Source organism: Barbus barbus (genome assembly GCF_936440315.1).
Source record: "Barbus barbus genome assembly, chromosome: 5".
Taxonomy (NCBI): domain Eukaryota; kingdom Metazoa; phylum Chordata; class Actinopteri; order Cypriniformes; family Cyprinidae; genus Barbus; species Barbus barbus.
The window spans coordinates 33,160,405-33,174,343 of NC_136733.1; the positions used below are offsets into that span (position 1 = coordinate 33,160,405).

General features: G+C 37.9%; 1 protein-coding gene across 1 annotated transcript; it reads left to right on the forward strand.

Annotated features, from left to right (window-relative positions):
• The first annotated feature begins 4,716 nt into the window (after positions 1-4,716).
• LOC306869716 (secreted frizzled-related protein 1-like) lies at positions 4,717-13,697 on the forward strand. Its single transcript, XM_079416598.1, has 3 exons — positions 4,717-5,387; positions 8,114-8,194; positions 13,302-13,697. Exons 1-3 carry the CDS (start codon positions 4,874-4,876, stop codon positions 13,622-13,624), a joined length of 918 nt encoding a protein of 305 aa, XP_079272724.1. The 5' UTR covers positions 4,717-4,873; the 3' UTR covers positions 13,625-13,697.
• Positions 13,698-13,939: the final 242 nt, after the last annotated feature.

Sequence of the window (13,939 nt, forward strand, 5' to 3'; positions counted from 1 at the left end):
TTTGTAAACCTTATAATTATACTGTTTAATTTATAGATCATAATGATTATTTACATGTTTTTTTTTTGTTTTTTTTTTACAGCCGACAGTACATGTAACAGATCAAAACAGATTTTTGAAGGAAATTAAAAAAGACAAACTAATTGTGGAGGTCCTTTTTTATATAAATAACCACATATACTCTTTTGAAAGTTTGTCCCATTAAAATCAAATTAAACTAAAAATCCCTCAGGGATATTGAAGCACTTATATGGAAGAAGGAAATAAAACAACAAACCAGCTGAATATGATTTACAGATGAAAATATGTTTTGGTGGTAAAATACAGAGGAAAAAGTGTGTTCTTTGGTGGCATGAGGTTCCTGTAATTATAAACAGATGGATGTAAAAATGACCAGCATTCCCTCTCAGTCACAAACTCTCTCCCCATATTTATTAAGATGTTCTGACATGGATTTGGAAAAAAACTTTGGAACGTAAAACTGTTTCGATATGAGTGCCTCCTGTGATTGAGAGATGTAGGCTAATAACTCAAAACTAAAATAAGTCCTTTATTTATGATAAACCTAGCTATCCTGACTGCTTGGTTGAATTTTATTATGTGCATTTAACATTGTTTAATCCCCGCTGTCTGTGACCCTTTTTTAACAATATACAACCCATTTTCTGAAAACCGCTATTTTACAAATAAATATTCAAAATCATAATAAATGGATGGTAAGGCTTGCAAGTGGCTTAGAAGATAGAATGCAGTCATATTGTTATGCTCCATTTGGCTTGTATTTGTAAAAAGTGGTTTAATGCATGCTGTCATTGTATTGTGATTATAAACAGACATAAAATTTAGAAAACGCCAACATCTAATCTGATCTGATTTAATCAAATGCAAGCTGGTAATCATGCCCATGAGGTTAGATGATGATATCATTGCTGTGTTTTGAAAAAAAAAAAAAAAAACCTTAAAAAATGAGCAGGGTTGGTAGACTAGAGCGGTTATCAGTTGCGATGTTACTACCATCACAGGGCAGGCTCCTAAATGGACTTTCAGAGGCAAAGGGATTTTCTCTGCTTTCCTTGGCTTTGAGCTGTGAAAGAAAAGTAACAGCATGTTTGTTTTACTGCTCCTCACTTTTTCCTCTTTTCTCCTCAGAGCAAATCAATCTGTCAGCCTTGCCGGCGGTTGGAGAGAACACTGCGAATATCTGGGAGTCCATCTTTTACTTTTTGGCAAACTTTTTGAAGGCCTGCGGTGCAGTGTGGTGGATATATTGTCTCTTTATCCCGAAAAGCCCTGGAGATGTTATGGTGGGCTACAGAAAAGGGATTCAATTGCTATGCCCAATTAAAAATGAATATTTTAAATGCTGTCTCCTGCTAAGATCAACTTAAAATACATCACCCAAATAAGCTTCAGGGTCCAGAGACCTCTTCATAAGATTCATATAGCTTTACATTCAAGGGGTTTCTGAGCACTAACGTTCAAATGTAATAATTTCCTTTTCACTATGCAGTTACTTTTTCCTACTCCCACATAGCTCCCACATAAACTAGTTGTTTGTTTGTAAATATAATGGTTGCTATGATCCACCTTGGCAATCAATGTGACATAGAAAGAGTTGGCTATAATTAATTTGTAATTTGGGCCTAGTTTAAACCATAAAATTAAAGATTTACAGAGCAGCCAACCCCCAAAAGGCACAAGGATGACACTCTGCTTCAACTCATTTGACAAGCCTTAACAAAGACACAAATTAAGCAACCGATTCAAGTCCAGCTGAGTCTTGAGAGATGAGCAATAAACCAGAATCAGTTTCTCTACGGTAAAGCTGACTGCTTTCTCCCTCCTGAGTGATTATGGAGTGTGAACATGTTTTATAACTTGACATGTGACATATAAAAAATGAATCTCTCAGCCTAAATCAACAGGAGTGTAAGAACGGCTATTTCCTTTTCTCTCTCTCTCTCTCTCTCTCTCTCTCTCACTGTTTCCTCATGCTGACATGAAAGTTTAAGCTATCTGTAAATGTTAGTCATTGGCTTTGCAACACATGCAGACAAGCACTCACAGGTTGGTGTAAAATGTGGAAATGTGGCATACAATCTTGTGAATTCCCCAGGAGGTGTCAGGACAACATTATTTTAAATGAGGCCTTAGTCTTCAATTATATTAAAGTGGGATAAGCTGTGAGTAAATGAAATGGCATGCGTATTTTCACTTTATCAGAACACATGAGCTAATCTGGAATTCATTTGACAGGTTTAATTAGTTCTGATGCGATATGTTGAGTAACTTCATTAAGAATTCTTATTTTTCACACATGGGTGTGGAACTCTGCAAACGGGAGACAAAGACGGGAGGTCTTATGCATCATCACATTCCTGCATTTAGCCATCTATTCTCCTTTAAATTAGGACAGTTGCTGTGTTTAGGTGCTGCGGTTAGTATAAGATTAGACCTTTCGTGTATGCGCATTTTACTGATAATGATCTCTATTGTGGCTGAGGAAACCACTTTGCATAAGGTCCAACGGGCACTCAATACAACTACCACAGTTTTGCTTTGTTAGTTTAAATGTTATGTTAAGAGGCCTACTGTTGGGTCACTTTTCCACTCACAGCCAGTCAATTAGCATTCATGCAGGCATCTCTGTGTGATATTAGCTTGATCAAGCCCCTTTCCCTCTATACCAGAGGCTATACAAACAGAAAAGGCATTCAATTATTCAGCTTAACAGACTCCCTAAACTCCCAGGCCAGCCAACCCGCCGGCCAAGAAATTCTCTGGAAAGGTGCTGACTGAAAAATGCTTCAGTCGAAAAGCTGTTGAGGGCTTCACGTTGTTTCTTCCGATAAGCCAGCACTCCCTTTTCCTGACACTTTAGCTGTTTTAGCCCCATATCTTTCAGATATGTTCACCCTCATGTAGCCCATGTCATGTTGTTTAGTTTAGCACAGATGAAGTGCAATCTCAGCTGACATATGTTTAACCAAATTCATAGAAACATATAGTATTTCATGCTATAAGAGATTATGCATAAGTAGTGTTTGTGGAAATGAAGCCTGTGGTGTTTCTCTCAATCATTTTGGCAAACTAGATTATCTTTATTTATCCTTTCTTTGGTAAAGCCTCCTGAAATAAATAAACAAATATGGAGTCAGCATATTTGATCAAATATATTAGATTGTCAAAAGCTGAAAATCAAAAGTGTCACCATTTGAACTTAATCTGGTTGCAGCAATTGTTACCTATAATGATACCGGATGCTGGAGTCAAACAGCCATTAAATTAAAAAATTTTTTTTATATATAATATTTGATACATTAGGCCTGTATGGCCCATCTAGTGAGAATACAGAACTCACGCTTGAGGAGAAAACAGTTTTATTCAGAGGCCCAAATAATAATAATAATAAATACAATTTGGTGCAGAGGTTGTTATTTATATGACTAAAAAGATGAAATTCTGATTAATAACATAAAATGCATATAAATATAAGTTGTCACTTTCTCTCAATAATCTTAGTAAGATGATAGGCCATTTTATGATCAGTAGCCTAAATGTTTATCTTGAAATACTGATAAAGTTATTTTTGCATTTATTTAATAGATTTTCCATCAAAAACACACATACCACAATCTTAAGGTGGACATTTTTATAATTATACTTCAAGAAAAAAGTATGAACTATCAGGCAGAAGATATGTAGACGGTAGACGTAGAGGCCATAGAAATTAATGTAACAAATGATACAGTATGCTTTATAGGGTTAAAATGGTGCTGTCTAAAGTAAATTAAGTTAAATAGCTATATTAATTGTTGTAAAAAATAAATAAATAAATATCACCCTTTGTGTTGATTTAATCGTCTTCTAAAAATAAACTAAGAAAGGAAAAATAACCTTTGACTGAATGCGTTTTAATGTACACACATTTTATCTATCCTGACAGCTTCCTAATTTCTAAAAATTTTCTACACTCTTAGTTTATGTTAAAACGGTGCTGAGCGCATAATGACCGTCTTGCTTTAAAAATGTCTTGACAATGGGAGTTTAGTGGTAATGAGCCCTGAGCTATCTTCAGACTTCATTATCTCACCAATGTGATTAGCAAAACAACTGCACAGAGGAGAGCTAACATGCGTCGGGAGATTTCACACTTCACATTTTAACTTAATTTGACTCGTTGAAATACAAATGAGACCACGAACACAGAGCAAATAAAGTCTTATGAAATTATACACACCTTTAAACGCTCGCTCTGTGAACAGAATTTACTTATATGACGGTTTCACGAGAAAATCAGTAGTTGATTTCATTGCATGGAATTAAAAATGCACGGCAAGCCACATAGTTCCGTGATAATGCGTGCACGTTTTACTCAGGTAATGGCTCTTGTCGGCTTTTCAGAATATGGTAAATGCAATTATCACGAGCCTTCAGCGAGTAACTCCTCATGCATTTCAATGCTTCGAATAATGTTATCGAAATGAAGTTATTAAGGATCTGTTTCCACTGAAGGCGAGTGAGAGAAACGCAGGCGGGCGGGGATGTTGGCTCATTCATTGGGTCATTGAATACTTTGATTGACACATGAGAAGCAAAAGGTGCAGAAAGTTTCCTATTGGTCGCCGAGGCGGTCTCGGTCTCCCCTGGTCTCGAGCGCAGCGCATTTCAAGCAACTCAGCCGTGTGAGTCAGCAACAGCTACGGGGCTTCAGAGGTGGAGTTTCCACAACTTCAATACTTTGACTGCGGAGTCTTATAAAATTCAGAGGTATTTGGCTATCCCTCCTCATTTTCTAGACAAAGAGGACTTCATTTCACGGCTCACCGCTTTGGGGGCTGCATTGACTGGGGATCCTGACCAGGAATTCACAATGAAGTCCCTTGCATCTTTGTTGCTTTGGAGGATCATCATCTTGATAATGCCAATGGTCTCGTTGGGCCAGACATCTGAGTATGTGTATGATACCTGGAAGGCAGAGTTGTACACTAGCGGCCGTATCTATGACAAGCCTCCACAGTGTGTGGACATCCCAGATGACCTGAAGCTCTGTCACGGAGTGGGCTACAACCAGATGCTGCTGCCCAACTTGCTGGAGCACGAGACTATGGCTGAGGTCAAGCAGCAGGCTGGGAGCTGGGTGCCCCTGGTGCACAAGAACTGCCACCCGGGCACTCAGGTGTTCCTGTGCTCCCTTTTTGCACCCGTGTGCCTGGAGAGGCCCATCCACCCATGCCGCTGGCTCTGCGAAAATGTGCGTGATGGCTGCACACCCATCATGGAAGCGTTTGGGTTCCCCTGGCCTGAGATGCTCACTTGCGAGAAGTTTCCGCAAGATGATGTGTGCATCAGTGCACCCAATGCCACAGAGGCTTCCAAGCCCACTGGTAAGTCCAAATGACTTAACACGAAAACGTATAGCCTACATTTAAATCAGGTGTGATTTCACTAAAATAAATGTGTAGCTAATCAAAAACCTGTCAAATAAATATAACCAAGATGCATATTTTGACATGCAGAGAATTTGGCGACAAAAATGTTGTAATTATTTTGCAAATACTGATTTATTTATTTATTTTTTATCCTGATAAACATGTAAGGTTACACTGACTGTTTCAATGTATACTGTATACATTTAGTATAATTTTACCTATTTTACAACCTTTCACCTTTTGCTATGTGTGAGAAGTAACACCTAAACTTTTTAACGACAGTTGCAATGTTATTTCAGGGACTGGTGTCCATTTGGGGGTTTTCATCTAGACTTATCACACCTTTTGTTGCCTCTCAGCCCCTCAAATACCTCACATTTGTGTCTGATTTGACAAATGATTCAGTTTTGGGAACAATTCTAGGTAACGTGTTCCTTACAGTAATATCTGTAGAAGACGCAGGGGATGTGGCTTCTCGGTAAAGCATGACAGATGAATATCTGATTTTTTGCTTGTTTAACAGCTGGTAGCAATTGATTTCAGGGTGCTATTTGAGTTCCAGGACAACACTGGGATGTGTTCCAACAACAGACCATTACATATCTATTTATTTGGTGTTATTTCACAACTGCGGCACCTAATTTGGAGAATAGATACTTTTCTTCAGTGCAGTTTCTCTTTGGAAAAAAGACACTGTAGGCAGGCAGCAAAAATTACTTAAAATGAGTTACTGTATTCATGAGTAACCCTATTATTTCTGTAAATGTAATGCTATTTCAATACGACACCAGCAAAAACTTTGCCAGGCTTCCCCGCTGTGCCTGTTAACACGTTTTTTTCGTAAGGTAATGCAGGAGGATAGTACTTTAGTTCAGACAAAGACAGATTTGAACAGCTGCTTTTATTTACTGGTGGCATCAAAGCAGAAAATTTAAATTTTTGAAAAATTCAAATTTTTTAAATAAAATTTTAATTTTTCTGGGGTTTGAAAATAAATAAATACATTTCCATACTCTTAAAAAGACTCCTGTTAAAAACCTGCCCTGTAATTTAAAGCAAATTGGGTATGTTAGTAGGTTATAGTATATCTTCTTGTAGTCATGCGGACTGTTTTACCAGGTAAGTCAAGGCATCTGGCACCAATCAGACTTTCCCTATGGAAACACTCAAGCCCTATAGTTGTATATCCCAGACAAGGGAAAGTACAACTAGCTTATGTAGATGGCTCATAAATTACAAGGGAATTTCCATTTCAAAAGTTACAACATGGTGTTTTAGAATGAACAGACTGCGCCAGAACGATGTACCACACTGAGAGAAGATACATTTGTGACTTCAGCCATCTGCCCTAGCCTGCTGTTAGTGACGCACAGTCCTGAGTGAGAGATCACTAGCATGGTGGCTTGGAAGTCGGAATACCAGAGAAGTTAAATTAATAAGCACCCCACAGAGATCCCGTCAGCTGTTATCACATGCTGTCAGCATCACGGTCAAATGAACTCAACGGCTCCCTCGCATATCGACCCAATGTAAACTTCAAGCAGTGCCGGGTTAAAGAGAAGAAAGGATTTCTTCTCTTCCTACTCTCTACAAGGGGTTAAGCCCTAACCATTTGTTCGCTGTTTTCTTGTGATTCCATGGTAATAATGCCTGTGGAGAAAGTAACACTCAACAAGAGCCACTGAAATTTAAACTCTGTTTTATCTTCCGCAGGGCAGTTTACGTTTACTGCTGATATCACCATACAAAAATGCAGCATTGCTTTAAAATACTAGTTTTTGCACAATTTTGATCCACTGGCAGCTTGCAAGTGGGTGATAATTGCATTACACAGAAAACTTAGGGCATAAAAATGTTTACCTTTTGAAATTCCTTGCCGACAGCTGTCTTTACAAGCTCTTTTCACCTGAGTGCAATTTCCACAATAATCTGTTAAATAGATGCAAATAAAAAAACAACTAGTCACCAAAAATTAAATCAAAGTCTTGTCAAATAGCGTAAAAAGTAGATTATAATGATAATTTGCTTGAATTTAATTTTAAATCTTAAAAGGTACTAAGAGAAATGACTTTCAGTGGTTAATTCCTCTGTTTCCATGAAGGCATCTGTGGAACAATAATTGTCCTAATTACAGTCAGCCCCAGTTATTGGGGTGTTGTCCTGTGCCTCCTTTTTTTTAACCTGCATAACTTGTAACAATGGTTTAAATACAAATGTAAACTCCGCAGATCAAATTGGTTCACTTCAAATTACCACGTGACAGGCAAAGAAAGAAACAAGCAAACATTTTTGTGTCTATGTAAAAAGGCTTGATTCTAAGATTTTAGTGCTATGAGAAAAGCGGAGCAAAACAAAAGAAGTATACTAACAATTCAAAGCACAGAATGTCTCACAGGCCCTTTCAAAAATAGAAGAAAGCCAGGAGAAAATCCCGTAGCTTGCCTTACGGGGAGATAATTAAAAAAGTTGAAAAAGTTTGAATTCTCTTCTTTTTGAAAGAAAACTGCACTGTGATTGGTTCCCCGCTGTTAAAAGCCAGTTGCAAACCTTCCAAAGAGTTGCACACAAAAACAATTTGGGACAAACACCAAAGTAGACAAAAGACAAAAACATTTGGTCACAACTACTCGGGATTTTGATATCGATGGTGAATTTCTCTGACAGTCTTTCCTCTGTTTCAGGATACTCTCCAGTTTGTCCTCCTTGTGACAATGAAATGAAAACGGATGTGATTCTGGAGCACATGTGCGCCAGTGAATTTGGTAAGAACATCAGTACATACATCACACATGCCTACGCACTGAAAAAACGCACATTCATTCTACTTTGCACTCACATATTGAATGTGCCAAGACTGCAGCCCATCTTCCCCTCTCATCTTCTGTATTCTGGAAATGGAGTAGGCATGCAAGAGAGCCAAGACTGATATATATTAGTTTGAAAGAACAGCCAAAACCACACAGTCTTGAACCAAAAGTTTTCACCTATTCCTTCAGCTTCCCAGCAGCCTCAGATGCCTGTAGTTTAATGTTTTGCTCATCTTAGATTTAGTTCTCATGGTCTTTTGATAGAATAATGAGGGAAAACTTTATTCTTCCAGGAGCGGAAAATGTAGCAATTAATTTTTTATATAATAACTTGCTTACTGGTATATTAAATCTTTCTGTTTCGTTTAGTTTTAAGATGAGGTCCACCTTTCACCAGTGTTAAGTCATCATGTTGAGTCATAACTTTCTTTAGCCATGAATGTTGAGTGCCAGAATGATATTTTATTTCACGGCCATTAACACTGCTTTTGGGACAGAATCAAGCACTTTTAGAATCACTGGATCACGATTTTGTTATTTTGCACATATTTGACTGTCTTGACTGCCAAATCCACTTTTAATAGAACAATGCAATGGGTTTAAACACTTAAAACAGCAGCAGCAGAATGTTTTAACCCTTGTAAATCTATGTCATGGTTTGGATTACCCTTTGAGAGGCCACGACTGTTTAACTAATGAATTGAGGTAATTCACAGGGGCCCTAAAGTCTTTATTTGGCTGTTACTAACAGCTCTAAATTGGGATGTTTGCTCTCCTGTCTGGATGTGACAGCAGCCCAGGGGTTGACCTCTGGGCAGAGACTGACAAAGTCTGAGTTTACTCTTTGGTCACTGGAGTAAACCGGAGTATCCAGTATACTGTATATTACCATTTCCAACAGTTTCCTTCTCGTTATTACTGGATTTTGTCCATTCTATATATATATATATATATATATATATATATATATATATATATCACGTTACTTGTCTGGGACGCTTCGTGCTTTTTCTTAAATATTCGGAAGGTCAGTACATTTTTAAAGAAGAAATTAATACATGCATTTAACATGCATTAAATGGATCAAAAGTGACAGTAAAGAAATTCATCACATTACAAAATATTTCAAACAAGTGCTGTTTTTTAAATTAAATTTACATAAATTATATTTTAGAATATATTAAAATATATATATGTTTTTATAATATTCATAATATTTGACAATATTGATGTTGTTACTGATCATATAAATGCTGCCTTAGTTAACATTAGAGAATTTAAAAATATCTTAAAAACACAAACTTTTGGTACATTGCTGGTGTTTTTCCCTAATCTTAAGAAAGCTGGGTTTAATTTCTTGTTAGTGGATTTTCAGTGTGACTGCACATTTATATTTGAAGATGGTTAACAACAATGATTGTTAAATGAGCCTATAACTGCAGCCATTAAGGCCAATCACAGCAGGAGTTACCTCAACAAAAGGAGAGCAGTGCGAGAGTGACTTCCTGCTTTCCTCTGAAGAGGAAAACAAAAGCTGGTTTTGGTTAGCCTCTGACAAAACCATAAAGTTTCATTCAGTGTTTGAAATGGGTAAGCTATCTCTGGAAAGCTGCCGTCTTTCTCTGGTCAGCTTTATGTAAACCGACCCCACTGACACTCTCTATGTGACCTCAGCACTATATTACTTCTCCGGGATATTGCCAGAGACAGACAGTTAAAGGAAGACAGGGTTCACGCTGTGAAGTATTGCTTTAAGTAATTAAGTAAATGTAAATGGATTAGTCTCTCCGTCAAGTTTAGATACATGTTGTTTTGTTAGACATTTCGAACTGCCCTGGATACTCAGAAAATCCTATGAAAGTTTAGTTTCCCTCCAGATGTTTGAAGAATATGGAAACTTTGTTTTTTTCTCTCTCTCCAAAACAGTACCGCATTAACACACTTTAGTTGGCTGTCTATCCCGTGGTCAGTGATGCATGCTCAGCTTTCCTGTAGTAAAACTGTAGTAAAAGCACCATTTTAACTGGAGCTCACCCCGAGCCACAGGTGCCATGTTTGTGAATTGTTTCAGCCCAAGCTCTCCCTACTGAGTTTATGGCATCATTACATCTGGCTGCGGACATGTCTCCAAAATGACAGAGGAAGCCAGGTCAAAGATCAGGGACAAAGGTTAAAAGTTTTTTTAAAGCAGAGTTTATCACATGAAATGTAAATACTCTCACTGCTTTTTATCAAAATGATTCATTTCAGTTTGGAAAGAACACTGATTGTGACCACACAATTTCTGAGATATGCTCTCTTTGTTTATATTTTATTTATCAAATATTTACGAGAGCTTTCAAGCGTGAAGTACTTATTTGGACCATCTGAGATTGAAACATTATCTGCCCTGGGTTTGTGTTTAGAATCTGATCCACCGCCTGTGCTTGGAAATGGTGGCTGCTTCGTGTTGTTGTAGTATGTAGAATGAATGCAGAAATGATGTGCAATCTTGGGCGAACTATCCTCACATGGTTCAGTAAACCAGTTTTACTGATGCGGATCTATCTGTGAAGTATTTGCAGTGTAGTATGCTAGTCAACACCCCCTCGTTTACTGATATTGTCTTATCACTTTGAGGGAGATTGGAAAGGCATCTCAAACGGCTTGATTTATATGGTGCTTTATTGTGGCTCGCCCTTTTTGAGACACTGGATTACAGAGAACAAGAGAGACTAACCCTGTTATAGCTTTCCCATTGTTATTGTTCGGAAAGTGTGGTGTTACACGTATTAGCTGTAAAGCCACATCTGAAGGTTTTCAACTGTACCCATGTCCCTGCATTTGTAAGGATTACATTCACAAATACAAGGTGCAAATGGAGTTCACGGTGGAGTTAAAGTGGGATTTGGACTAAGATAAAGTGCTTGTGGGAGGTAGGCAAGACTCTTTCTAGCCTGGCTTGATAATTCTTTAACCTTCAGACCATTTTTTTTATTTCATCAAACACTAAGCTCCTTTATAGACTTCAGATCAAGCTGTAATCCCTTCCATGTGCACTAATAATACTGGGAAGACTGGCTTATTTCTGCAAGAGTCATTAGGAGTAAGGAGGTATGAGATATGAGGTTATGGGTTGCGGACTAAAACGCATTTCATCATGCAGCTCTTTGAATATCAGTGTAACAGTGTGAAGAGCTGCTCTCATGACTTAAACGGGGTTCCCATGGAGGACTTTAACTTTCCTTGGCAATGATCAAGCATTATATCTTCATGTTCCAGGCTGCAGAGGATATATATAGAAGTCAAGGTTCAAGAGGATATGAGGAGGATTTAGTTTCATTGTGGTCTGCTCAATGACAGCCAATGGAGACTGATCAGGTTCTTAAAATATAATTAGAAGTAAATCTCAATACCGATGTCTGCTCATTTCCACGGGTCTTCAGGATCGGCCTGCTAATTGGACCAAATTCTTCTGTAGGTGGCAGACTGCCTGAAGTTCACTGGTGGGTCACTGATGTTAGACCGTTGAAGTTAAGATGTTACGCTCTGCATGTTTCTCCATCGTTAACCCAGAAGGAAAAAAAAAAAATCACCTGCGAGGCGGTGTGAGGGAGGAACAGCCATTGAAGTTTCACTCTGGCAAGACCACCGTGGAGCTGACTCGTGCAGAGGAAGGTTAAGGAAATTAAAAGATTAACAGGTTAAAGAGAGTTTACTGACAGATCAGACAGATTAAGGCAATCTAAAAATGTGGAGTAAGGTTAAACCAGGAGTTAAGTGGTCAAAAGAACGGTCATGACAGAAAGAGGTTTTTACAACCATCTTCTGTTACATTTATGAATACACCATGAGTTATTAGCCATATTTTTTATTTAACTGTATAGGTTGATATTAGACATTGTTTTTTATGTATTAGTATCAATTGGTATTAAATATTTAATTGTTCATGCTCATTTCCCCTTTTTTACATTTAGATTACCTTTGCAATCCAATAACGGGCACTTAAAATGAATCTTAAAATTTAAGAGGAATTATTTATATTTAACTGATCTTTAGCACATATCAAAATAAATATCTGTTTTCGTATTGCACATTAAGTTGTGATGCCTAAATTCATTTCTAGCATTTAAAATGATTTATTTTTGTTTTATTGTTAATTTATTTATATTTCAGCTTGTCGATCAGAATTTTAATTATCAGTGCATCCCTGGTTACTTTTAGTGCTTTTTTCCAGTGGAGTTGCAGTTGAATGGGGACCATTTCACCTACGGCCAATATATCCATCTAGAAAAATTCTGACCTTTGACTAATTGCCCTAAGCTTATAAGAGATGTATTCAAAGGAACAAAACCTAGTATCTAGTTACGTCTAGTGGGGCAGAGGGCAGTGAAGCTGCAATTTGGGACATTCTTGCCCCCTGGGAAAAGAATAAGGCAATGAGAGCGGTTTTGGTTTGCAAGGATATCGATGCTTTTTCTTGAACTTGACAGAGTTCTTGACAGAGAGACCAGTATCATGATGACTTTGCCCTGAAACCATTGGCAGAGAAGACAGGCCTGATATTGATTACACCTTCTCCATATTTTTTCTCCATTCCTTCATCTCTTTTTGCCCCCTGCATTACTTAGCAGTCTAATCTCTCTTTTATGGCCCTGGACATTTGGGAACCGCCAGCGATACCCCTTGCAACCCAAACCGTTCTTGGCCTCTCTGAACCGAGCACATGGCCTGAGGGATTAGATGACTTTGTGTAGATGAGAGAGCGCTGCACAGTTCAGGGATACGATGCAAGAATGAACGATGCTTTGCAATATCATAGACAACAACAGAGGCAGTAGGTGGGAGCAGTGTTTAAAAACATTGTGGGGGCTTTTCCAGGCAGCTCAAAATCTACATGTCATTATGGAACTAAACACAAGGCTCAATTTGAAGAAATACCGAAAACTAATATTTACTGGCAGGATTATGTAATCTTCAGTCTCCTCTCCACCCACTGGAGAAGATTCAGAAAGCTGATCACAGTTCTCACTGTTTTCTTTATCCATATTCTCAACCTTATCCATATCTGTGTTTTCTTTAGCCATAAAGACCAAGATCAAGGAGGTCAAACGGGAGAACATGGATCGCAGGGTGATCCTGCAGAAGAGGAAAAAAACTCTAAAGATGGGCCCTTTAAAGAAGAAAGACCTAAAGAAACTCACTCTATACCTGAAGAACGGAGCCGACTGCCCCTGCACGCAGCTAGAAAATCTCGGAAACACATACCTTATCATGGGACGCAAGGTGGACAAACAGTACCTTCTCACCAGCATTCACAAGTGGGACAAATCCAGCAAGGAGTTCAAAAAGACCATGAAAAAACTCAAAAGCCACAAGTGCCCTGCCTTCAACGTCTTCAAATAAACATTCTCAGAGCTCCCACTTACTTTATGAACTGGCACATCCAGGCAACCCAAAATATTGTTTTATTTTTCATTGTTCATGTACTATATATATATATATATATATATATATATATATATATATATATATATATATATGTCCCATGTATTTTATAGATCAAACACTTGAGGTGTTTTGTCTTGGATCTGTGCTGTTGAAAAGTTAATGAAATATACAGTAGACAGTCTCTCCACCACAACCAACTGATCACGTGTATATATCTAAACTGTTGATAATATGTTGTAAAATTATCAGAATTCACCTGCAATTGATTGT

What these genes read in the sequence shown, in the direction of transcription:
- LOC306869716 (XM_079416598.1), top strand. Translation starts at nt 4,874, where the DNA reads ATGAAGTCCCTTGCATCTTTGTTGCTTTGGAGGATCATCATCTTGATA. An exon ending in AGAGGCTTCCAAGCCCACTG is followed by an intron (nt 5,388 to 8,113) that starts GTAAGTCCAAAT and finishes CCTCTGTTTCAG; the next exon opens with GATACTCTCCAGTTTGTCCT. An exon ending in CATGTGCGCCAGTGAATTTG is followed by an intron (nt 8,195 to 13,301) that starts GTAAGAACATCA and finishes TGTTTTCTTTAG; the next exon opens with CCATAAAGACCAAGATCAAG.